At 46.0% G+C, this 26,433-nt stretch overlaps 1 protein-coding gene across 5 annotated transcripts in view; it reads left to right on the plus strand.

Annotated features, from left to right (window-relative positions):
• Window positions 1–26,433, plus strand: part of LOC148041821 (uncharacterized) — a 163,270-nt gene that overhangs the window by 132,263 nt on the left and 4,574 nt on the right. For all 5 annotated transcript variants that reach the window (XR_015691586.1, XR_015691580.1, XM_087682829.1 and 2 more), the window contains exon 24: window positions 26,214–26,302. Coding sequence is in view for 3 of the 5 variants with exons in the window: in XM_087682829.1 (XP_087538955.1) it covers window positions 26,214–26,302 (89 nt within the window). In the remaining 2 variants the exon portion in view is untranslated. The remainder of the gene's footprint in view (window positions 1–26,213; window positions 26,303–26,433) is intronic.

Raw genomic sequence — 26,433 nt, forward strand, 5'->3', positions numbered from 1 at the left:
ATAGAGCCCAACATTGTTAAGCTTGCAGCGCCTCAACGAGTCTATTGACCGAAACCGCAGCTTGCCGATTGCAAACCAACCCAACCTAGCACTGAAAGTACCCCTAAAGCCTCACGTACATCTGACAACACACAGTTAGAATCTCAAACCACGCTTAGCGCAGAAGAGGCTAAACCGCACACTCGTGAGCAGCTGTAACAGCAGACATCAATTTGCAACCACAGACGTCAGTTGCTGAGTTGTCAAGTCTAGTCAACAAACCCTAGTCCCCATTAGATCTTAAACCCTCTTATGAATGATGATCGATTCTTACCTTGATTGCAGATTTAGTTGAAAATATAGGGGATGATTTGGTTGGTTGCCTTCATTGTCACTGAGATTTCTTGCGAACAAGTACACAAGCAATGCCTCATTACATCTGATGACAAGGGCATGATCCTTGCCATTGACGAAGAAATTGAGGAGTTGAAATAGTTGGCTATCAACGACTCCTCTTTCTTGGGACAATGGTATGTTCTCCGACTTCAATGGGAGCAAGAGGGCTACCAAATCATGACCAACACTGAGCAACTAAGACCTCAAAATACGACCCAACTTGTGTAGCCCCAACCTCCTATAGGGTGTTGATCACCATTCGCAACCAGCCCCTTGAAGAGCACATCATGACTCATTTCTATCTAGATCGCATTTTGACAGAGGAGGAGTTACACATTGCCAACATAATAGGCTCCAGTGATTTCCTAATGGATGTCCTTACCTACATCACACTCATGTAAGCATCTGACTTGTTGACATGGACCACTATGCTAACACGGAGTATAACATGAATTTCTATTCTTGGCTCATGCGAAAGTGAAACATCATGAGCATCCTGAATGGCCTTAACCTTCAACCTCTAATCCTAGGAAGGATTTTTTTCATTTTCCAAGGGGGAGGGGGTAAGGTGGAAAAACATACTTTAAGAAAATTCTCATGGACCTTCATTGGATTGTGCGAATTGTGAAGAAAAATTCCATTTCTGTACTTAAGCTTTTCATTTTTCTATGAGTATAATCACTCTCTACTCATTATCTTAAGAAAACTAATGGTGAGTTGTGGTGTTATAACATGGACCCACAATGGCAGGTCCGGAGAAGAGCAGTAAACTTCCGTTCTTGGAAGAGGAACAAGCTAAATATGGCCTCTCAGTGGAGACAAGGGCTTTCAACCAGTTCAGGTTCAGGCATGTCTTGAACTTGGAGGATGTGGCCATGGAAGAACAGGTCGTAAATAGATTGTGAAGCAATGCAGTTTGCAGATGTACGTGGAGAAAGTCGGGTAAGTTGTGGACTATGAGAAGTGTGCGGAATTCCTCCGAACCTTCGACAGGAATTGTGGCACGGTAACAATGCACCAAGAAAAGGAAACCCTTGAGGTGGAGGTCGGAGGTGAGCCTTGAGTTGGTGTAGAGAGCGTTGGGCTTGCCCAACAAGGTCGAGGGATGGCCCAAAAGAGATGTATATGACATGCTGGGAATGAACAAGATCCTAGTCCACACCAACGACTGCATTAGTCTTGTCAACATCCCAGATCCAGAAGTCGAGCTGCTAGCAAAGATGGTTTATGTCTTGTTCTCCAATCATAGATACAATGCATTGACGAGCCGAATCAACGTACCTATTTTGGAAAGCATTGCAGCCAAATCCTTGGACGAAGTAAACCTAAATGGCTTTGTGCAAAAGACAATAGAAACTTTAGCAAAAGTACTGGCTATAGGTGGAAGACCTGCGGGTGGAGGATCTTGGTCTCCAAGGCAAGGAAGAAGTCGTTGTCCAAGGCCTCAACCATTGGGTTTGGAGGGGTATTGACAGCCATCATCATAGAGGCTTTGGGGGAAGCGTAAGAAGATGAGGGAGTTGGCGAGACACCAGATAGGTCCCCTCCCCACCAAGAACAGGAACAATCTAGTGAGAGGACGGAGAGTGACGAACAAGAGAGCAGGAACAAAGAGAGAACAAACTTGCAAAGAGTCTGAAGAGAGTCCAAAAATGCCGAAGATAGAAGAAAGAGACAAGAAAAGGAGGAGGCAAAAAGGATAAAAGAGCCATCCAAGAGGGTTGAAGAGGAGAGAAGAAGGAAGGTAGAGGAAGAAGCCGAGGAGTTGAGGAGAGAAGAAGACATAACCCTGGCCATCCGCCTATTAGTGGAGCAGCCCTCAAGGAAAGAAGAGCTGGCTACCCAGATATGAAGGCCGAAGTTTTAGCACCCAAGTGCTAGAAGTTGTAGCACCACCTATTGTGGAGGGCAAGGATAAAGGTGTGTTGCACCCACTTCTAGCGAGTCTAGTGCTGACCACCCCAACAACCACAACTACCCAAGGCTCTACACCTAAAGTTGATGCGAGCAACATCATGACCTGGGTGCTATTTTTGGTTAACAAAGAAATGGTCTAGGAGGGAGATGGAGTTCTAGTGATAGGGACGAAGAGATTGGTAGCAACGGATATCGAGTCGAGGCACGATCCTAAAAGACAGAAAATTGAAACATCACAACCACTACCCCTACCTCATTCCACCGTCCAAGAACTACGATGACTAGGTTAAGGAAATTCTATCACATCTTGAGAGAGCAAAAGAAGATGGTTGTTGTTGAGTTAGAGGTTGAAAAGGAGACTACGACAGCCTTTCAACTAGAAAAAACCCGCTAAGTGGCCATGTGTCAAAGAAATGAGCTAAAGGAGGAGCTCAAGGCCAAGGAAGGAGGAGAACAAAAGGTGGGAAGCAAAGCTCATTTTGAAGAAACACATGCTCGCATGAGCATGCAACGATTGAATGAAGAGCTAGTAGTGATGTACGAAGAGCTGTAAGGGGACATGAAAAATGTCCCGGATGCCATGGAGTGTTTGGAAGGAGCGAGAGAAGAGAGGGTTGGAAGCTATCAAGAAGACATAGAAAATTTGAAGAAGAAGGTGCCTTAGAGCTAGAAGAGCAGAAGAGATTAGAAATGGGAATTGAGGAACAAGAGCGGAGGCTGATGATCCTAGCTCAAAGGCAGGGAGAAAGCTTCCAAGAAATGAAAAAGAACGCAAAAGAATAGGCAACTAGAAGTTAAAAAAGAGTAAAAGACTTGGGATGTCGTGTAGCTCGTGTAGAAGGGGACAAGGCGCCCGTTGAGAGAAGGGTAGTGGCCACACAAGTGAGCTTAGAGACCCAACAACGTACCTTCCTCAACATTATCATGGACGTCACCCAAACGGAAGAAGGGGAGGTCATTGATTCATTGAAAAGAAAGCTGGGGATTGCTTGCAAGGCCTTGAGACAGGGGATGCATATGCCACCACAAGCAGTAGGAGTCAGCCTAAGCCTACAAGACCAGAGAAACTATTTGTTGAGAGCACGCTTGATGATGCAAGAAGTGGATGCCCTGGGATTCACCGAAGGAGCACCACAGGAACGCATGGAGGAGGAAGAGATAGAACACTTTGAAATGGGACAACAAGAGGAGGGGCTAGTCTCACAATCTCCTTCCCCACGACTTGACGTGCAACAGTAGGTGGACACCCCTATTAACAAGAAAGCCGAGCTCAAAAAGAAGAGAAAGCAGATGCTAGAGCAAGCACAAAGAAGGTTAAATGCTCAACCGACAGTGGTGCCAGGATCGCCCATCCCGCCAAGGGAAGATTGCATCCCGGTAAATTATAACGTTGAACTCATATTGTGGGAGTAGAGAGAGAATAACTGTGAACCTTTCGACTTTGATTTCCGATTTCCCACCGCATTGAGCAGGGTATTATCAACCAAGGTGGTGGAAGAGGTGATCAATGTCAGAAGGAGGTTGGGAGATAGGTGGACCTTTGAGAGAGAGAAGAATCCTACCCAATGGGAAACAGAGGCTCCAAACTATTGGGAGAACAAAGTCTATGAAGTGCCCAAAATAGTGAATGGTTATGAGTGCCAACCGAAGTGGAGAAGGAGCATCTGGGAAGGCAACACGAACACCTGGATGTCGTTTTGTAACACCCTACCCTTCGAAAGAAATAACCCTACTTTCATGCCATATCCAAGAAGGGTAGGAGTGGATTACAATCCAGATATCCACGGTCAATATGACTTCCCCAGAATATACAATGTCAACGCACCAAGCCTAAGGAAGCTCTCACTTTCACACTGCAAGAGCTATACGACTCAATAATCCACTTCATTAACAAATTCACTTCGTGCCCAAACCTAACCTTCTTAACTACATGTAATTGTCTTAGATTACTTAGGGTACTATTAAAGCCAGAGCCTACATCACAAGAGTACCGGCTACCGCCACTCTTTTTGACCCAAATGGCATAGATAGTTGCACTATGACTAGGTTAATGATGTGAGCTACCTTCCTTCTCTCTTTTTGCGTAGCTCTCTTAGAAGATATGAATGATAGCCGCTTCACTCATTGTAATCATCCATTTCTTTTCACTACTCCTCTCCAAGCGCACGAATAAACCTTAAAGGATATATGCAAAGTTGGAGATTCCTTAACAAATCTCTTAATTTCCTAACTCCTCCCTCTCATGACTTTGATGATGAAGATTAGATTTTCGTCTATTCAAAAAAAAAGGAAGAAAAAAGAGAAAGAAAAAGAAAAGAAAAGAAAAGAAAAGAAAAGAAGAGAAAACACAAAGAAAAGAGAGAGAAGAAAAATAATAAGAGATCATGAGAAGAAAATCATAGGAGAAAGCAAACGAATCATCTTACTATATGTAGGCCACTATCACTGCACCTAAGGGTCCTCAAGTTAGGTGTGCCCGGTGGCTTTGGTCGGTCGGCTTTCTTTCTCGGCTTTGTTCTTAACCCCCTAGTCTATTTTGATTCCCCATATCACGCTTAGGGCACATCAAGGGTAAGACATAGCTAGGGAGGTCACCCTCGCCTATGGTTAGACCTCTCCCTAAGCCACACTCACCGCACCTCCCTTAGGCAAGAACTGGATCCTCAATTGTGGGACAACACCCAGGCTTGCTTGTGGTTCGAATTAGTTCCACTAGCACGAGCACAATGCACCACATGGTAAGGTAGACACATCCCCTAGGTAGTGCACATTTTTTTTCTTTACAGGTAAATACAAATACTAGAAACCACCAACTTCGGAGACCCCCTCATTCACTTAATCCACTCTCAGTCTCCACTACCTTAAACATGTGATCAGCTTCTCCCTAGGATCAATCCCCAACCACAAGGCCCTATCATCATTGACTCATATGACCACCCTTCAAATCATCAAACCCTCATCATCTTAGACCTGCAAGTGCCATGGGATTGGTACTCATCTAGAAGCAGGTAATGTTAATCCCGATGTAAGACAAGAAAATGAAAATTCAAAAATATGGAATAATGCCGAAAAAGGCAGCCAAGCAAAGGAATAAGAGAAGAAAGGCCAAAAGCGCAAGGGTGACCTCAAGGGCCAAGTTGAAGACAAAGGCACATCTTAAAATGCAAGGGCATCACTAAAATTTTGTAAAAGAGTGCCAGGCTTCCTCTTGTGTAAATTGTGAAGTCTAAATGGGCATAGGTGAAGTGATAATGCAACTAGAAGGGAATAGGGAAAGAGGACCTTTGCAAGATGCCCGGTCATGTAAAAAAGGGGATGGGTGTCCAAGGATTTAGGGCTCGTATATAAACTCAAAAAGTGAATGAGAAGCTCATTCTTTGGTATGTGGCAAAAGTGGTGACTTTTTTTTTTCTTCTCTTTTTCTTGCTTGCTTGTGTGTGCTTGAGAGAGGGAGTACGAGAGTGTGAGGGAGTGAGTGTGTGAGGGCTAGGGATCTTGATGAAGAAGCTCTCCATCGTCTCCTCTCTTTTTCCTCTCTTCTCCTCTCTTCTCGTGTCTCGCGCAGGGCCATGGAGGATGGAGCTTGGAGATGGAGGCTTGAGGTTACTTGAGCTTACGTCTCGAATCGTGGAGCTACCGGTTTACTTAAGGGAGGAGACTACTCATTTGGGCATCAAGGTGAGCTCACTACATCCCCATAGGATCGAAGGCACGCCGGTTATGTGAGAGATAGCCATTTGTGCTCACTTGAAACGCTTGAAGCAATAAGTGATCCGTGGGTCTTGGCAGATAAGCGTGAGCTTCCACTACATTTTGGTTCAGTTGTCGAGACCAATGGATTTAAGCTTGAGCACTTATGCGTCTCAAATCGAGCATCGAAGTAGGTTTTCATCATTGAACCGGTGCTTGATATAGGTAGGAGATTACAACAATAAATAAATGCACATAAAATGAAATACACACTTTACCATAACAATCTTGGACAGTAGACACCTTGTTGGCCCCAAAATTGGCGCCCCTAACGGTATTTCTTTAGCTTTCATTCAATTGAAAGGAGTATAACTTGAGATTCTTCAATTTCATATTGCTAATCAATTGCTGTCATAAATGACCAGCAAGCCTTTTGGGTCATTTGCCCCTTGATTCATCCAGGACTTCTTCTCCAATTTGACCCTTGGCTGGCCAAATGCTGTCCCAAATCAATTCGGGATAGGCTGGCTCCTGAAATCCCTTGATAATCTTCAATTATCAGCTGTTGATTTCAGTCCCTTGAGCCTTCAATCTCTAGCATGGATCCCAAGGTGGCTGCTAAACCCTAATTTCTGTTGTAAATTAGGGCTTACTGTAGAAATTATAGATCAGCCCACATAAAATGGCTGAAATCTCCTCCAAATGGCTTAGAATTGCTGAGAATGGTTGAGCATAGGTTGAAGGAGATGAGAGAATGCTGTAGAGAGAGAAAATTTGGAGATTTGTCGTGAAGAATTGATAAAAATCAGTTGTTGCCTTGCTGTACTAGCCCCAAACGGATGCACCAACAACAATAGGAGCATCAGAGACTGTGATCTTCAGGGGAAAGTGCATTAGCAGCATTTGCCAGCTTCCCAAGGTCAAGAATATGCAATCTCCATAACCAAAATGGTCTCCAATGGCTGGGAAATGGCCCCAAAAGCTGGCAGCAACAGTCCAACACCTCTTTCCAACAGCTCCAAAATGAAAAAAACGAGATTTCCCTCTCCCTTCACCCCTATTTAGCTTTTTCAGCAATTTGCAGCCATTTAATTAATTTTCAGAATTAATTAATTCTGAAAATTAATTTAGCCCTTAATCCATGCCCACAAAATTGACGTTGCTCATCTTGAAATTAATGGGCTAGGCCATTTGCAACCCAAAGTGGTCCCATGCATTAATTGACCCTTGGATAAGCATTAATCCATTAATTAATGCCTAGTCCCTAGTGTCACCATTGACACTTAATGGCCAATTAATGGTCCTAGGGGCAAACTAATACCAAAATTTACCTAGAATCTAACAAGTGTAACTTGTTAGAACTTTTGTCTTTGACACCCATCTTTTTCATAGGATCCTTGGGCCTTCAATTGTAAAAGAAGTAGCTTGTACCTCACATGTGCAACACATGCATCTTTTAATTTCACATTTGATTAATCCTTTAATCAAATGTCAATTAAACATAAGCAAAGCATCAAATTTTCACGTTCTTGTGACAATTTCAGTATTTGTGCATCAAATTTTCACATTTGATTTTTGATTGAGAGATTGAAGCGAAACGCTTTAGGGTTCCTGTTGTAAAACAGGTCCAAACAGGGCACAAGCAAGGGAAAAATGGGAAAAAAGAGCGCTTAAATGTGTTAATGCCACAATTGAAGTGATTGGAGAGGTCAAGGCTGAGCGAAACAAGGGTATAAGATCCTAGAGAGCAAGGGGGAAGCTCATTTTCACCTTTAGCATTGAGAGAGAGCTTGAGAGAGAGAGAGAGAGAGCTTGAGAGATAGAGAGAGAGAGACCTTGAGCTTCCAGCGGATCCATCATCTTCCACAGGCGTTGTTTGCGCACACCAGGCATATAGAATTCTTCATTTGTGTCCTTTCTGGTATTTTGGAGCTCAGTGTATGTTTGTGTGATCAAAATCATTGCGGTAATTTGATTTTTCCACATCATTTTTTTGCACCGCCAGAATCGGACAGGGCTCGCAGGGTCGGATTCTTGGAATTGGACACTCAGACGTTTGATTCTTGGCAATCAGACGCTTGGACTACCTTGGCTTGTGTGATCTGACGCTACCTATCCGATTTAAAAAATCGGACGATGACCTACAATTGGATACCTCCAAAATCGGCTTTGGACACTCTGCCATCGGCCACTCGAAGAGACGATAATCGGACACACTACAATCGGACGCTAGAATTTGACAAGTCAATTATTTCACAATGTGGGACATTAGAACCTTGAGATAGGAGTTGGTGCCAAAGGCAAAAGTTGTAATGAGTTATGGTTGACAATTACTAGGTGGTATTGGGTGTCAGAACTTGGCTTTAAATATTTAATTAGCGATTAGTGTTAGTGGTGACACTAGGGAATCGACACTAACTAATTAATGAATGCAAATTCCGTGCTTATCAGTACTTAGGATCACTTGGGTGATAAATCGGCCTAGGCAATTTAATTGTTGGATGGTTAGATTATATTTTAAGGCATAGAAATAATTATTAAATTAATTCTCAAGATTTATATTTTGAATATTAATTTAATGGGATGGATAATGTTGGAAATTCAATTTGGAAGATTGTCACTTGTCAAAACTTGCCTATGCAAGTTTTGGAATGTTGAATTGGGGCTAAAGAAAGAAGAAAATCTCGTTTTTGCATTTTGGAGCTGTTGGGAAGAGGCATTGGGATGTTGTTTGCTAGCTTTTGGGGCAATTTCTCAGCCATTGGAGAGCATTTTGGTAAAGGCAACTGCATATTTTTGACTATGGAAAGTTGCCGATCATAGATGATACACTTTTTGCTGAAGATTATAGCATCTAGTGCTCCCTTTGCTGTTGATGAATCCATTTTGGATTGAAAAACTAGATCAAAAGCTCATTTTCACCAAATTCTTACAACAAATCTTTGATATTTCTCCCTCTACAACATTCATTTTCTTATTGCAACCATTTTTTTCAGCTTTGCTTTATAGCAATCGAACCTTTGGAGGTCGAGATTTTGGTGAATCTCTGTTGTAAGCGCTAATTTAAAGTAGGGATTAGGGTTTGCAATCACCTCAGGAAGTGTGCCCAGATTTAAAGGCTTTGTACTTGAATTTTTAGAGCTGAAATGAATGTATTTCAGGAGGATTCAAGAGGCTAGCCAGTCAACATTGAAACATTGGAGGTGGAGATTTTGGTGAATCTTTGTTATAAGTCTTAATTTATAGTAGAGATTAGGATTTGGTGATCACCTTTGGAAGTGTGCCCAAATTTGAAGGCTTTGTACTTGAATTTTAGAGCTGAAATTAGTGTATTTGAGGAGGATTCAAGAGGCCAACCAACCAACATTGAATTTGGGGCTAATTTAGTCATTTATGACAGCAAGAGGCACTTGGATTAGTGGAGGAGGTTGAAGAATCTTTGTTGTAGTCCATCCATTTGCAATACAAGGTAAAAGAAATACCGCAAGAGGTGTCAAGTTTTGGGACCATCGATTGTCCAAGATTAAGTGGTAAAGTGTGTATTTCATTTTATGTGAATTTGCTTCTTGTTGTGATTAAGTGTTAATCAGGTCATTACCACCCTATCCAAAGAACGAAGATTGGTTTCAGAGATCTTATCAGTGAGACCTCATCTAATCTTTCTAGGAGATTATGGTATGAGGGAATATGCAAGAGAGACTTTCTGAAGGAGTGATTCACCTCATTCGCAAAGCAAGTGGAGATAGAGTGGAGATCACGTAGTGGAGGTTGATCAATTTGTTTTGAACCGCTAGCAAAATCCTTCTGAAGGGCGATGAATCTCGGACTAGCCCCATTCATACTAGACATTATGCATCCCATCCAAACTCATTTTGTTCAAGAGCACAACATCTTGAACATCTTGACCTTTTGGAAGTCCACAACTCTTGCTCATTCTATGAACCAAGATCTTATTGTGCTTCTTCTTGACATCAAGAAGGCATATGACCATGTGGATTGGGAGTTCTTCGTGGCCAAGCTACTAAGGATGGGGTTCCTAGAGCAATGGGTCAAGAATGCTATATTCTTGAGAGATAGATCCATGGGTGTCAAATACATCAGGTTACCCATCCTTGAGTTAAGCTTCTTGATGTGGAGTTTGTCGATGACACAATAGTTTTTTAGATGGGGACATAGTTGCCAAGAAATCCTTTCATAAGGTTAGGAAACTTGTTTCTGGGTGTTTCATATAAACATATTAAACTTCGATAGTGAGTACTATCGTCAATTCATTTGATATAAAGACATGGATTATGTTAATCATTGGTATTGATTGGAAGAATTTTATGTAAGCCATTGTCCATCCATGCTTGTATATTTAGAATTAATGTTGGTCATGGATAATGGACCATGATACATATAAATGTTGATGTTATGTTGAATGTGGATTTGTTTAGTATAAGAATCATAAATCATCATCAATCTATTCTAACTATGTTACATCAGTCATACTCTATAGGTGCATGAAATTGTGAGATGGAGAGAGGATTGAAGCTCAGCTCGGAGTGCAATAGAGAGTGTGGAGAGTGAAGTACGACACCCAATGCAATAGATTGAAAGAGTGTAATTTGAAAGTACAAAGTACAACCCTTAAACAATAGGATTTTAGGAGGTGTTCACACCCGAATACGATAAGTGCTCGTAAGTGTGTGTTATAAGCACATACGAAATAAGACCATAAGTATGGGGGAAAAAACCTCTTATACCGAGAGTAAAAAGTGCCCCAGTGTCCTATTAATCACCGACACTCCTATGTGGCGTAAGCGTAAGCGAAAACCCAACAAACCCCCCTGGAGTGAAGAAGGATCAAAAGTACAAGAATCATCCACCACCAAAGGAGATCAAATTTAAAGCATTGCAAAATGCTTCAATTTTGTCACGAGGAAGAGCTTTGGTGAAGATGTTTGCCACATTACTGATGGTAGGACAATAAACAAGGTTGATATCGCCTGTATGTAGCCTCTCTTTGACAAAGTGATAATGTATCTCAATGTGTTTCGTGCATGCATGAAACATTGGGTTCCATGCCATTGCAATGGCACTCTAACTATCAGTGAACAAAGGAGTCGGCTCCGTAATAGATACATCCAGATCAGCTAGCAAGCATCTAATCCATACGCATTCAACTGTGGTAGTGAAAGCTGCCTTGTATTCAGCTTCACATGACGATGTGGCAACAATGGATTGTTTCTTGCTAAGCCAAGATATGCAAGATGACCCAAGAAATAAACGCTTAACAGCTTGCCAATGTGACATGCGTGGCTGATGCATATATCTGCTTAGGGCTGAAATTGCAAACTATATATCTGGCCTAGTGTTGTATAGGTAAATAAGACATTCAATTGTTGGAGCATATGTGTGTATATCAAACAAATCACTGTCATGATCGGCATGGATCCCCCCTCTTTACATACGTAAAGGGTATACTCAGATGAGCTGTTTATAAACCCTTGGCTGAGTAAAAAGGCATCTATCTTTGCATACCAAGCTCTAGGAGCTTGTTTCAAACCATATAAAGTTTTTTTCATCTTGCAAACCAAATGTTCGGATCCCTCAACTGCAAAACCAATGGGCTGTTGTACATATACTTCCTCATTAAGTCCCCCATGTAAAAATGTAGTTTTAATATCCAATTGATTTACAGTTCATCCATAATGGGCAGCCAAAGCAACCATAGACTTGATGGTCGTTATCTGGGAGGTAGGAGCAAATGTCTCCTCATAGTCAATGCCTTTCTTGTGTGCATAGCCTTTAGCTACAAGCCTTGCCTTATATTTGTCAATGGATCCATCTACATTCCGTTTCAGCTTGTGGACCCATTTGGTTCCAATGGCTTTCTTTTCGAAGGGCAAAGACACTAAATCCCATGTTTGATTTTTAGTGATAGAATCCAATTCAGCTTGCATTGCTGCCATCCAATGCACACTTTGTTGTGCATCCTCAAAACATTCAGGCTCCTCATCATCAATTGTGCTTGTTGCCATAACAAATTCCATGGTATGTGTAGTATCATGCATACGAGCTTGCCTTCTAGTACGACCAGCCATGGGTGCATCTAGATGACTATCTTTCATAGTCTGTAAATACCATCTAGGCATTTGTCTTGCCTCTTGATTGTGCATAAGCTCTTGTTGAATTTCAGTTTCAGCACGTTGCTGATTATTCAGATCAGCCAATGGCTGATTTTCTGCATTTTCCAATGGACCAGCTGGCTGAACGTTAAGTTCACTTGTTGAAACTCCATCTGATTATATCATAGGCAGCGTGATGTGTTAAAACCAGCAAGGGACAATTCAGATTTTTCATCAAATAGTACATCCCTATTGACAAACACCTTTTTAGAGACAGAATCATAGTCTGTAGCCTTTGCTCTCACTACTATATCCCACAAAAATGCACTTGATAGCCTTGTTATCCAACTTTTTTCCGAGTACCTGTGGAATGTGTGCATATGCAAGACACCCAAAGGTACGAAAGTGGCCAACAGAAGGTTTCAGGCTGTTCCAAGCCTCAAAAGGTGTAATTTTCTTTAATACTTTGGTGGGGCATCTTTTTAAAACATGGCAAGCATACATTACGGCTTCTATCCAAAAACTGTGTGGCAAGCTCTTTGCTTTAAGCATATATCTGGCCATCTCCATGAGTGACCAATTCTTCCTCTTTGCAACCCCATTTTGCTGTGGAGTATAAGCAGTAATGAATTGATGAACAATGCCCTTCAGCTTCAAAAAAGAATTCAGCATACAGGACATATATTTTCCCCCTCGATCAGAATAGAGAGTCTTTATTAGAAAGAAAATAGGCTGTGTGAAAAGCCAAGTACGAAGGAGGTAATGAGTTCAATGTAGTAGATATCAGTTGTGCATTTGAATAGTGCTTATCGACATTCTTTTTTTTTTTGCAAATAAAGTGTGGCTAATTATATTACTTTAGAAAAAAACCCGAATACAAAGAAGTGCTCTTGCTCAACTGACCAAGCTAGAGTTGGTGAAAGTCACAGATACATTATATATACAAGCCTCTCAAGGTAGTTTGGGGGGGATAAGGGCAAGAAGCCATGGAGGGGGGGTGTATCGTCATCTGGGCCTACCTGCGTGCATCACAAAGAACAGTTCTTGGCCGCCCCAAGTGCGCATGAAATGACCTCGGAGCTCGTGACGAGCCCTAGACTTGCCCTGCACCTAATCCCATCGGCCTCGAAGGGAGTGGATGATGGAGATCCAGAGCTTTGCTAAGGTCGCCTATATTGAAAGTCTCTCTCCGCTGCTGAAAGCCACCTGATACCACGCCTTCCAGATTTGCCAACCAGTAAGACTCCCTATGATTTCCCATACCTCAGAGCGGTCTGCTATGGGCTCCAGTACTTGGTGGATGGGTAGGACCTCTAAACCCACCACTGCACACGACCCTACCTCGATAATGAATATCGTATCTTGCATCCCGGCCTCATATAGAAGGTGACGGTCCTGGCTGACCGCCTACCAGCAGAAAGCACCCCAAGAGATACATCCAAGGCTGGGTGCTATGCGGCGCAGGGTGCGGCATACTCCTCTCCACACAAGCTGTGCCGCCTCACACGACCAAAGGCAGTGCTTTGGGGTTTCTATAGACTATTTTGTGCAGCACTTACAAACTTCCTCCTGTATTTGGGCAAGCCAGCTTCCCACCACCAATCCTCCATGTGCCACCAGCCATAAAACATACGATACTCTCCTCGGCCTCCAGCTATCCCATGGGCAGCGCCAGAAGGTCCGTCGGAACGGCTCCGTGATGTTGTGCTCCGTCCAGTGCCTGCTACGTGATGGCGCCCAATCCACGTCCTCCTGCATCAGTCTGTGTCTTCCAATCCTGGCGGTGTACTCCAGGATCCTCGGTGGCTTCTTGGCAACCGTAGTGGCTGGCCAAAGCCACTCTCCTGGATCCCACTCCAGCTCATCAAGTGGCCTTTCTTCCCAGATCCAAAGGCGCCACTCCTTGAGCTCATCAAGTGGCCTTCCTTTCCAGATCCAGAGGCGCCACTCCCTGAGCTCTTGCCAAAAGACCAAAGGGTCCAGCCGCCATGTCTTCTCCTGAAGGCCAACCATTCGGATCCTCTTTCATGAAAGGACAGCTATCCCCTCGTCCTACTGCCCTCTGTCAAGAGCGAGACGTCCCCCCTCTTGCACTGTGAAAAAGATCCCAGGTGGAGCGCCACCCACTCTTCCTACCACCTGTAGGGGGATGCTTGCTGGTGAAAACCTAGCGGCCCATACCTCTCCGGGCTCTATCGGCTCTCGGATCGGGGGTGCAAGCCACTCTTGAGGTATCGTTGCATCTATCTCCCTTCTCCTTGGCTCCACTTCTCGCTAGCAGCCTGATACTTGCTTCAACACCTCCTCGTCCGCCATCCTGTACACCTCCTGCCGTGTCCTGATGGTACGAGCCGGGCCAGCCTCCCAACCAGCCCACTGGATGTGGGGGCGCTCGTCAATCTGTGCCCCTTTCCGGTCCCTAACCTGGGGGTTCCAAATCACCTGCTAACGGTCTATCTCCTCCTAGCAGCGTGGGGGGCTCTGGATTAGGGCCTTATGGAGGCCTTGCCACATGTGGAGCAAGCTACGTAGGAAGGGTGATCTAGGGGGGGTGATCTGGGCTGATGTGAAGATCCATCTCAGGGATGGCCTCCACTCACCGTCAAGCCTCGGTCTACAGTTCTAAAGACCCTCCTACAATAGGGCCTTCCAAGTTTGCCCTCTCGGTGTGAGGCCGCGGACAACTAGCTTGCCCAGGAGGGCCATACTCTGATACTCTAGGTCTATGATCCCAAGCCCTCCCTCTGACCAATGTCGTATAATGGTCGCCCATGCCACCTTGGCCCTAGAATCCTTGGAGCCGTCTGACCCGCACCAAAGGAAATTCCGCACTAGGCGGCGAAGTTGCATTATGGAGGAGGAGGAGAAGCACCAACATGAGGTGATGTACCAGGCCATCGCTAGGAGGACTTGGTTAACTACTAGGGCTCGGTTGGCTAGTGAGAGGCGAGCCGTACTCGAGTAGGTCAGCTTCCTCCGAATAGAATCGAGGATTGTAAGAAACTGCTGGGCGGGAGTGATGTCGAGTCCCACCTGGAACCCTAGGTACTGGACGGCCTGTCCTCTGCTCACCTATCTAAATCCCAGGTGGACGCTCCACTCCGTACTAGAGTCCGGGTCTGTGAGGAAACCAACCGACTTTTGCCAGTTGATTTTTGCTCCCGGTGCAGAATAGAACACCTCAAGAGCCAACCTCACTCTGCCTAGCATCAACTCGTCATCCTCTATATAGAGCGCTCTATCATCTACATACTCTGAGTCTGACAACTCGTTCTCCTCTCTTACTGGAAGTCGAAGGCCACGTAAACCGCTCACACATGACCTGAGGAAGTGAGACATCGCCTCTGCAAAGAGAAGGAACAGGTACGGGGCTAGGGAGCAGCCCTGTCGACCGATCTCTCCAGCTGAAACTCCTCCCCTCGCCTCCCTCCTATGAGAACCCTGGTGATGGCCGATCTGTAAAGTGCGGAGACCTTGGAAATCCAAGCCCGGGGAAAACCCAACCTCACCATGGTCCCCTCTAGGAAATCCCAGTCCACCTTGTCATAGGCTTTCTCAAAATCCAAGAGTAGTACGGCCAATCTCTGCCCGCCGCTGTACTGGGCCCACTCTATCGCCTCAAAGAAGGTGAATACATTGTCCAGGATGCTCCTATTCTGGACAAAGCTTGTGTGTGTGTCATGAATGATGTCTGAAAGCAAGGGACGTAGTCACCTACCAATCATCTTCGCTAGTGCCTTATAGACCATTGACAATAAGGTGATTGGTCTCCATTGGGAAAGCTCCAACTGGTCTCTCCCTTTGGGGAGAAGATTGATAAGGCCTACCGATAGACTCCCTGGCATCTACCCTGAAGTGAAAACCTCTTGAAAGGCCATCAGTAGGGGGTCCTTCACCACTTCTCAGAAGGCAGTGAAGAAAGCCTTAAAGAGGCCATCCTCTCCCGAGCATTTGTGCTTGTCCTGTGCATGGAAAGCCTCCTCTAGTTCCTTCTCTATGAAGGGGGCTAGGAGGGAGCGTCCCATCTCCTTTGTGATGAGGGACGGGATGTTATCCCAGACCTGTTGTCTACATAGCTGTCCTCTAGCTGAGGCTGTCTCCTACTAGAAGAGGCGACTATAGTAGTCCATGGCAATTTCCATCACCTCGTCTGGGCTAGAACGGGTCCTCCCATATTGATCTCGGAGGCTGCGTATCTATTCTCCTGAGGTGCGAGGTTGGTGCACCTGAAAAAACTCCTTGCACATCGTGTCCCCCTTCCGCGCCCAGAAAGCTGCTGAGGTGCGGAAAGAAAACTTAGAGCGCCTGTCCTCTAGGCCAGCAATGGCTGCTCGCGCATGCACCTCTTGTGCGTGGAGAGTGGGATCCCCTGGTTCCTGCAAGGTCTCGCCGGAGTGCTCTCTCCTCCTCCCAGCTCTGCTACTTGGCCTGTATGGCTGCCTCTTGGCAGATTCTGCTCGACTCAGCTAGGGCCTCTACAACCTCCTCTGCGATCTAGTCCCTCTTGCCCCACTCTCTGGTCCAAATCTGCTCTATCTGTCTCATCACCTCCTCCCTACTGTAGATCGAGTTAGGGATCCGACAAGATCGTGTATCTAGGGCAGATGTTGGGGGATCTAGTGTCAGGAGAACCGGGCAATGATCGGACAACGTGGTGCCTGCCAAGTGCCCCATCTGGCCTCCCCACTCTCCCACATAAAATTTGTCCAACCGCTTCAGCAGGACTCCACCTAGCCGCCTGTATCCCCAAGAGAAGTCCACCGACCTCTCCCTCCTGCGGAAGGCAGGATCTCTCCAGGCATCACATGCTCCTACTGCCAGTAGAAACACCTCCCATGCCTCCTACTCCCCGGCCATGCCTTGGTAGTTTCTCCCTCTGCCCTGTTGGTTCTTCAAAGCCTCCAGGTTGTTGAAGTCTCCTCCAACAATCCAGGAGTCCACCTCTAGGAGTCCTTCCACGATCTCCACCCAGAACATGCTGCGTGTCCTAACCTTCGTAGGGGAATAGATATTAAGGACTCCAAGGCACGAGTCCCCAATATCCAATCTGATCCATAGAACCCTCCTTACCACTATCATCTCGTGGTCTCGAACACAAGCGGCAAGACTCAGACCAATAGAGGTGTATACGCCTCCACTCCTACCGTGGGCACCTATGGTGTGCTCCGAGTAAGTGTGCGAGCTGCTTGGGAGTACCTTCCTTACCCGCTGGGCCTAGGTGGGGGTGAGCTTGTGCTCCTGTAGAAGTAAGATGTCGATCCGTGCGGCAAGGGCAGGTTGCAACTCATGCCGAATAATCTATTTCCTGGAACCACGTGCCCCACTGTAGTGGAGGCTATTCACATTCCAGGATGCAAGGTGTAAGCCCATGGGGAAACTTGTGACTACCCAAACAGGCATGTGTTTGGTGTGGAGGCTGCTGATGACGAGGAGGAGCTATGAAGCATGCAGGTACGCTTTTGCCGTCAGTCTGGACGGGGAGCTCCATTCCCCCATGGTGGCCCTCGGCCAGACCATAGGGGTGATAGAAGTTCCAGGTGGTACTATCAATGCATCTATTAGCCATGCTGAGAGTGGAGACTCTATGCATTGGTAGAAATGGGCCATCTGTGCCGCGGGCCACTCGATCACATCCCTCGGAGCTCTCCACTGTGGAGGGGCTCGAAAGATAATGCTCAGGTGAGGGACCTCGGCACCAGCCCACCAGTTAATGTCCATTATGCAACCAGGCCATTGCTGTGCAAACAATGCTAGTCCTTCTTCTCTCATCCACTGGGAGATGTGGTCCGCCACTTGACTCTTCAACTCTTCCTCTATTTGTGTCGTCCACTCTCCTGAGTGAGAGGACTGAAGAAAAAAAGCATAGTTTGGTCCATCTGGTGGTGCTAGTAGATGGACCTTGCCCCTCCTTGACTTACGAACCACGAAGATCCCCACCTCTAGAGATAGTGGGAACTCTTCGTGCTCCGCAACTCTCAAGTAGAACCATGGGTCACTGCGGAAGAACTCCTGTGGCAACAGGTGTGTCTGTCTCGAGAAAGTGTGACGGGCTGCATGGGTGGATGAGCTGGTGGCTGTATGGGAGGGGGAGGACTGCTGATGCGAAGAGGATGTAGGCATGTGTGGCTCATCACCTCCTGTGGGAGGAGGGGGGGTGGGTCTGGGGGGGATCGCCTGAACTAGGTGCGGATCAGAAGGGGTGCTCGGTACGGGAGGTGGTGGGGGGGAGGATGATCGAGGGATGGTGGGATGGACGGAAGTACATGGCGGATGTTTGGGGGGGGGGGGGGGGGGGGGGGGGGGTTGGTGGTCCTGGAAGTGGGGGGCTGTGGGCCAAGGTCAGTGGGGAGGGGAGCATGGGATGTGGAGGGCGGTGGATGTGGGGGTTGTGACTCAAGAGAGGTAGTCTGTGGCGTGGGTGGTGGATGTGGGGCGTTGCAATCCTATCGGGTGGGGCGGGCTGTGGAGTGCTCTGTCGAGGGGGCGTCACACGCCCACCTGCTCCTTGCTGTCGAGGCTAGGTTTGAGACGCTGGCTGCATCCCACCCCCTGCCGTCTCCCTCTCTGTCGTCTCTGGACCCATGTGAAGCTATTAGCGTCCACCTGCGGGCTTGTCGGCAGAGCCACCTTGGCTCCGAAACACGTGCAACCTGCTGCCTGATGCCCAAAAGTCGTGGCAGTGCAAGCATTGCCCTGGCTGCCCCGTCACAATGACCTGCTGCCTAAAGGAGTGCCCGCACGTCTCAGTCTTTAGAAATTGTGGGATATTCTTGACCTCTTTCACTGCCACCCGTACCTTTGGGACTCCTGCAGCTATCACTGCATCCGCGAAGGACGTTGGAAGGATAGTGTCGAAAAGCCATCCAAAGTCTTTAACTGGCGATACTCAATCGCCAAGCCGGGGAAGAGAAGGGTGACCAGGTGCCGAAGAAACTTGTTGTGGAGTGCAAATGCCACCACAATAAAGCCCTTGTACCAGGGGACCATGTGTATGACCCCCTTCGTGGACGCATATGGTGAGCTGGCGAGTAACTTGCGAGCTGCGTCCGCCGAGCTGAGCTGGACCCTGAAGATCCCTTGGCCCAATAGGACTGCCTCCTCGATCTGCGCTGTCTCAATGCACAGCATGGAGTGTAGCTAGTTCCGAAGCTCAGCCTTGGTTGGAGAATGTCCTACTACCTGACCATAAATCGTTGTTTCCATTAGCTCCAGCTCCTTAGCTCGGACGGCTAAGAGCTGTGCCTCAGAGAGGACTACGCGCAAGGTGTTTGATTGGGGGCACTCGCTAAGTGCGCCGACGTCTGACCAAAGGTTTCCATTGCACGTCCCTATTGAAAAATGTGCCGATCACACTGTTGAACTGCTGGAGGGGGGGAGCGTTGCTACAAATGGAGGGAGCAACCGGGGTGGGGTGGGGGTGGTGTGCGATGTTGATGAAGGGGGGGGGGGGGGGGGGGGGGGGGGGAGGGGTTCTGTTTTCTGATGGTGATGGAGGCACCGAGGGCCACAAAAGATGTTTCCAGACTGAAGTCGTGCGGGTGAGGGGGCTCGAGCTGCTAGTTGAAAGGGAGGGGGGATAGCGCGGGAGTTGGGGGGGGACTGGGCGTCTGATTGGGGGTCAACGCAAGATTTTGGGGGGGGGGGGGGGGGGGAGAGCTGGGCGTGTGCTCGGAACCAGGGCGGAGGGAGGTTGGCACGAAGAGGTTTTTCTGGCGGAGCCAGAGCTGGGAGGGAACGGGTCTGGGGTAGTGCTATTGAAAGCAGCTCGATGGCACGGGGGGGGGAGAGGCACAACGCATCGCGGGAGGGGACAGGCGGATGGAACGGATGACATTCATAAGTTGCTCAGGCAAGTCCCGAATTTTATTCAAGTGATCTTGCATAGAATCACGCTCATCCATCTTCAATGTCTCAAGCTCTTTCTTTAAGAAAGAGATACGGGTCTCATTCTTACCACCAAACATCTGCTCCAAAGTTAGCCAAGCTTCTCGTGAAAAAGTTGCCGGACGAATGTGGGGGATGATGGACCGCTAAACTGCCAATGCAATCAGCGACAAAGCGTGTGCATCTCATGTATCCCATGCTTTTTGAGCTACTGATCTTTGGGGAAGTGGCTGAAGTGGAGTAGGTTGAACAAGCTGAGGTGCTCGTTGTCCACATCCTCCTTGAGGAGGAGTAGCAAGAGCCACAACTCCAGGCCTAATTTCTTCTCCATTGATGTAGTCCCAAAGATTTTTCGCAACAAGCATGTTCTTCATCATGAAGGACCAAAGTGAGTAATTGTTACCATCCAATCTGTCCTCCTTGGATACATAGGTAAATACATCTCCTTGATTTGCCATGATAATCAATACTAAGAGAAGCAAAAGAGCAATGTCCAAGCTGGACTAACCTGGAAATCTCAAAATTTCCGGAAATTACAGCAAACAGCTTGCTGCAATTAGTACACTGAGGTACACTCTGTCAAAACTGTCTGTAATGCACGCAGTCCAAGGTGCATTCTGTGTTGAGCAACACTGTATGAGCAAAAAACCCAAATTTTCTTTGCCCCAAAATTGTCCAAAACAGTCTATCTCTGACTGAGACTATAGTACATGTGCCAATGTCTTCAAAAAACTCAAAAGCCCCAAATTTTTTGATAAATTTCACATGAAATTTGCATCAACCGTGTCCCAAACACGTACTCAGAGTTCTGTGCCTGCCCGGGCAGAAGCCCCCTTTTCTAGAGATTAATTCAGAATAAAAAAGTAATTTTTACTTGAAAAAAATTTGTATCTGACACAGAAACCAGTCACGCTGGTGGCGAGCGGCCTGAGCAAGTGGCGGACAGTGGCCGACTGGTGGTCTAGGCGTTGAGGCTGCAGGGGCATCGCTGGCCACAGACGAGCGTCTCAGGCACAGGCCGGGCTACGCTCGTCAGGAGTAGCAATTAGGCACAGTTGGCGGGGCAGCTAGCACTAGCACTGGTACAAGCTGCAGGTCGTTGGCTCACAGGCGGCGCTGGGCATAGCGTTTGTATTTTGCAGACGAGCTGGAGGAGGCGCTGGGTGGTGCAGTTGGCAAGAGCTACGGGTTGGGCAGGGCGCTGCTGTGGTGAACCTGGGGGGCAATGGTGATAGGGACCAAAGTTGGACGAGCAAGAACTCCTGGAGGTCGAGCAGAGCTAAACTGAGCTGAACTCAGCTCTGATACCAAATATGAGATGGAGAGAGGATCGAGGCTCAGCTCAAAGTGCAGTAGACAGTGTGGAGAGTGAAGCCCAACACCCAATGCAATAGATTGAAAGAGTGTAATCTGAAAGTACAAAGTACAACCCTTAAATTGTTTTGGCATGCATCCTTTGCATTTTCGCTTGAAATGGGGCAACTTTGCAGGCCACTGCTTTTCATGTGGTAAATTGGGGCATTTTATGGCCGAATGCCCTGAAAGGCAACCGTCTTCCGAGGATGCGCAGGTTGTGCTGCCTAAGGATGACATGGTGCTTGATGCCTCGACACAGGAGGCCCTTCAGCCACCTAATGTCGTGGATAAAGGCAAACAACAGGTCCTGGGTTTGGATTCTCGTAGCACTGATTGGATTGAGGCACGTCAAAAAAAAGGTAAAAAGTTGGATGCAGGCTTGGCGGATCCTGGGCCTAATGCTTCACAGGATTCCGTGCGCACGTATATGCGCAGGAAAGAAATGTTCACTTCACAGCCGGCTGCGCGTACTATGGCCCCGTTTGCCCCCCGTAATCAGTCTACAAGGAAAGTCTATACAGACAGCCCCAAGGGCCCACCTGCTAAGCTGGCGTTTGATACAAAAGGTAATGTGATTACACCCTGGGATCGGCGTTATCCCCGCCCCACTCCCAAGACAGTGAATTTTCCTTCTACCTCTGAAGCAGGTCGCCAGAATTCGTTTGCAGTATTGGCTGATTTTCTGGATGAGGGTGTCCTAGATGCTCTTGCGGAAAAGGTGAAATCGAGGCAACAGGCGCCTCGTTCCCGACTTCCTTTTTTTGAAGATATATGAAGATAGCCACGTGGAATGTGCGAGGCATTTGCTCTCGCCATAAGCAACATGCCATGTGGACTGTCTTGCATGAGAACCAGTGGGATGTATTGTGGCATATACGAAATAAGACAATAAGTGTGAGGGAAAAAACCTCTCGTATGGAGAGTAAAAAGTGCCCCAGTGTCCTACTGATCACCGACACTCCTATGTGAGCATAGGCATAAGTGAAAACCTAACAGAAGTAACATAGTTATTTTCCATCTCGAAGGAAACCTGTTTCTAATGCTTTATGAAACTTGTATAAAACCTATGAAAGCCATTTCATACCTCCCATTTCAGAAACCCCTAGCAACTATGGATGGGGATGAAAGTAACTTTAGGGCCTTTTTTATAGCAGCCATGGAGAAATTTTGGAGAGTAGTAGATGCCTTAATTAATTGGCACAAGTCCTACGGATTTTGGATATGTGACACTTGGTTGTTAGAATGGTGACTGCAGGAGGACTTCACCTTGGTTCCCCAATGCGTTGAGCGTCATCGAACCGATACAAATTAAAGTACGCTGTCCATTTGGCCAGTTTTCATCTCATCACATTTCTTCTTCTTCCCTTTAAAGGGATGAGGTTGAAATCGAAGAGGCAACATCCTCATGCTATAGATACAAATGGAAAATGGGGAGTGTGGAGTTCGGCTAAGTGGTGCTGCATTTTTTTCACTTGAGCTTGGAGAATCACCACATTGGACGAATCTCCTTTGGATTTGAAAGAAGAAGCAACTATGGGATGTTGTCCATATGTGTGTTCAGGTTCGGAAGAAGCAAGATGGGCATTTTGGTTGGATAGGTGGTGGGAGGTTGAAGGCCTAGCTTTAGTCTTTAAGTTAAAACTAAAAAGAACGGATTGAATGAGTGGGTATAAAGGAGGAGGGTTAAATATAATGAGGTTAAGTGTTCACACACGTTAACACCTAAATTAAGTAATACAAAATGTGGATAGTCGTTTCTTCTCCTCTTTAATCCATGCAGAGAGATCGTGGCATTTGACTAATTGGTCTCATCAACAGCCATCACATCATATGTTAGATTATTGTCAATGGAAATTCTCTGATGTTGATTCAGGCCACAAGGTTTTCAGTTTCCAATGATGGTTTGCCATAGCCTTGAAGTTGCAACTCCCTGGACTCCTCTAGTGAGAACAACTGAAATAACACTTGTGCTCCAGCATCATCCCAACACAAAACTTGAGCATGGGAGGAAACATACCTTGCTCTCACACCCACCACTTGCAACATGTGCCCCCCATGCACGCCTGTCTCGCCAGCAGTGTCCCATACCGCCCTTAATGAGAAAAAGGCGTACTTATCGAACACGAACCATCACAGTTTTGTGGAACTCGCCGAGTCTGGTGCCCAATTGCAGGTTGATGCTTTGATACCAATAATGAAATGTCTCCCTAGGATCCAACCTACACACGAGACACAACACAAGCCAAACTCAACCTAAAAGAGATTGCACATTAGACTCACCTCCAAGCCGTAGAGCCAAACAGGCTCACCCTTGAGCCTAAGATCCCGAAGTGTACTTGATGCATGTCACTAAGTCACTTCGTAACCACTGTGGCCAACGCTACTAGCACCCATTTGGATGTCCTGGGATGCACCCTCCCCACCCTGGCCCCCATGGAGCCGCGGATAACATTTGAGCAGGATGCCCACTTCAGATTACTCCGAGGAACAGTGAATCTTAGGACACTATCACAGATTGTGGCGGATTGCAAGTATTATATACTCGTAAATTTGGACAGCGAGGTGCAGCCATGCTATAGACCTTCAGGATGTATCCACAACAGAGAGACTTTTAAGGATTTGGACATAGATCATCCACACTCTTTGTGGGAGATGGGAGAGGATGCAGGGTGACCTTGAGAGGAGGAGAGAGGCCATTTTGCGGACTTGAGACTCTAGCAACTTCCTCAATACCACCCCTCAGATGGTCAAGCATTTTAGCCCACCAAGTTGGTTGTTCATAATCACCATATTTGTGATGTACTCAGCTAGTCTTTACAGAGTTTCTTGTATTCTGTAGTTTACCTTGGGTGGATTTTCTCTGATGTTTTATTAATAGAACTTTCTTTTCTCTGTGTCTTTTCCTCAGAGTCAACCATGTCCATGCTAATTTTGAAAGATATCAAGATTGAGAAGAAGTGCTTGTGTGATAGAGAATCAGGAGTTGTTCTTCGTAGTTCTTGTTGTATAGAGACAAGAGCGAGTTCCAATTTGACAAAGCTTACTTGGATGATCTTCTGGCTAGTCATAGAGGGTACATTGAATAAAACTTTATAGGACATCATGGTTTACTGTTTTTATCCACACATTTGCTTGAGTATGCAAAAGTGCAAATGTATGTTATTTTCAGAGTATACTTGATGAAGACATTCTTGACTCTCTCTCTCTCTCTCTTTTTTTTTGGGGGGGGGGGGGGGGGGGGTTTAATCCGTTGGAACATGTTTGTGGCTATGGGAAGTATGTTCAAATGAAATATAGTTGTCTTTTTGACTCCGTTGTATAATCTGTTTGTTGTTTCTTTAAAAGTGGGTTTTTTCTTGCGTGCTGTGTGGCTGTTGCAAACTCTGTGGTTGTCTACAGCCATGGTTTTCAAACTGTGCAAAATAACAGCTTTGAGGCTGTTTATGGCTATTACTTAACCTTCTCTCTCCAAAGGGCTCTGTTTTTCATAATATTGGATATATTGTAAAATAATCAGGCACACATAAGACTGTCTGGTTAACATGCAAGTCCTATGTCAGTGATGTAAGAGAGGTACACCAGTCACTCTACTATCCTTGATTACATGAAACAATGGTTGCAGCTTGTCTTTTTCAATCACCCTAGGTGGTCCTGAGTCCTAGGGAACAAAGTTCCTGGAGTAGTAATCCTTGAACCCTTGCCATATGCGAAGAAATGCCCACTGCAGGATAAACAACAAAGGCGTTTCTTGTCAATCATATCTGCTATAATCCCTACCGGTGTACAGATTGAGAAAACATCTTTCTTTTATTCTTCTTTCAAAGGGCCTCCTGGAAGGCATTCAAAGATCTAATCTCTTGGCTTCAAAATTTGATGACTTCCCAGAGATAAGACCATACCTTATGAGCTATTGGGCATGACTCAAATAAATGCAATGTAAGTCTCCATGCAAGTTGTATAGAAGACACAATAACCATGATTAATCTTCCTTTTGCTCATCAATTGATCACTAATTGGTAATCCTCACATGAGGAGTCTCCATGCAAGTCGCATGGAAGACACAATATCCATGATCAATCTTCCTTTTGCTTGTCAATTGATCACTAATTGGCAATCCTCCCAAGAGAAGTCTCCACATGAACACTCTTCCACTAGCATGCCTTGATGTTTGAGCTTCCAAACCTTATTTGCTCTTAGTTATTCAATGCTTATCTGGCATCAACACGGGATAGACCATATCAGCAGATTGACCATAAGGGCCTGGCCTTTGAATCCTTAAATTTTCAATCGGTCCATGGTTCCTGCTTCTTAAGGGGACGAATGGAACCTAGATTCTGAATTTGCTGAATCAAACAGTCTTCCTGAGAGAGAGCAAGTGGGCTTTGTGAGCCAAAATAGCATCTTTAGATGCACAACTCCTAGCCTTCCCATTCTACAGAGCTGCTCCAAAGTGCCGCACCCTAATGATTTTGACTAGAATTGAGGGTGACATGTTTTAGCCTGAGGCGTCCAAAAATGTTCAAAACATTTATATCTGAATTTGCTTTGTGTATGATAAAAACTGTGTTGGACATGCTATGTGACAAAACTTTGTCAATGGATTAATGTACATAGCTGCTCCAAAGTGCCGCACCCTAATGATTTTGACTAGAATTGAGGGTGACATGTTTTAGCCTGAGGCGTCCAAAAATGTTCAAAACATTTATATCTGAATTTGCTTTGTGTATGATAAAAACTGTGTTGGACATGCTATGTGACAAAACTTTGTCAATGGATTAATGTACATAGACACAGCAGATCAGTTGAACATTCTTATGTAATGCTTGGCTTTGGGTGTAGGATCTAAATTTCATGATGACTTAAGCATAATGGTTGAAGCAGGTATCACATATTGAGGGTAACAGCCAGAGGCATGTAGAGGACGTGTGCTTCAGTGGTAGTGCTTGTCCCGGTTCCTTGATGAAGCCTAGGTATGTTAAGCTCAAGCCTTTTCCTTCATGTTTCTGAAATCTCGGAAAATGTTGGTTGGTACTCAATACCTGTTAGAAATTCTCGAGCTGGTGAAATATTTACAATTTACTCTCAGAGCTTGTGTCTTGCA

Source organism: Lygodium microphyllum, chromosome 1 (genome assembly GCF_053477565.2).
Source record: "Lygodium microphyllum isolate KBCC chromosome 1, Lygodium_microphyllum_v1.1.10, whole genome shotgun sequence".
Lineage (NCBI taxonomy): Eukaryota > Viridiplantae > Streptophyta > Polypodiopsida > Schizaeales > Lygodiaceae > Lygodium > Lygodium microphyllum.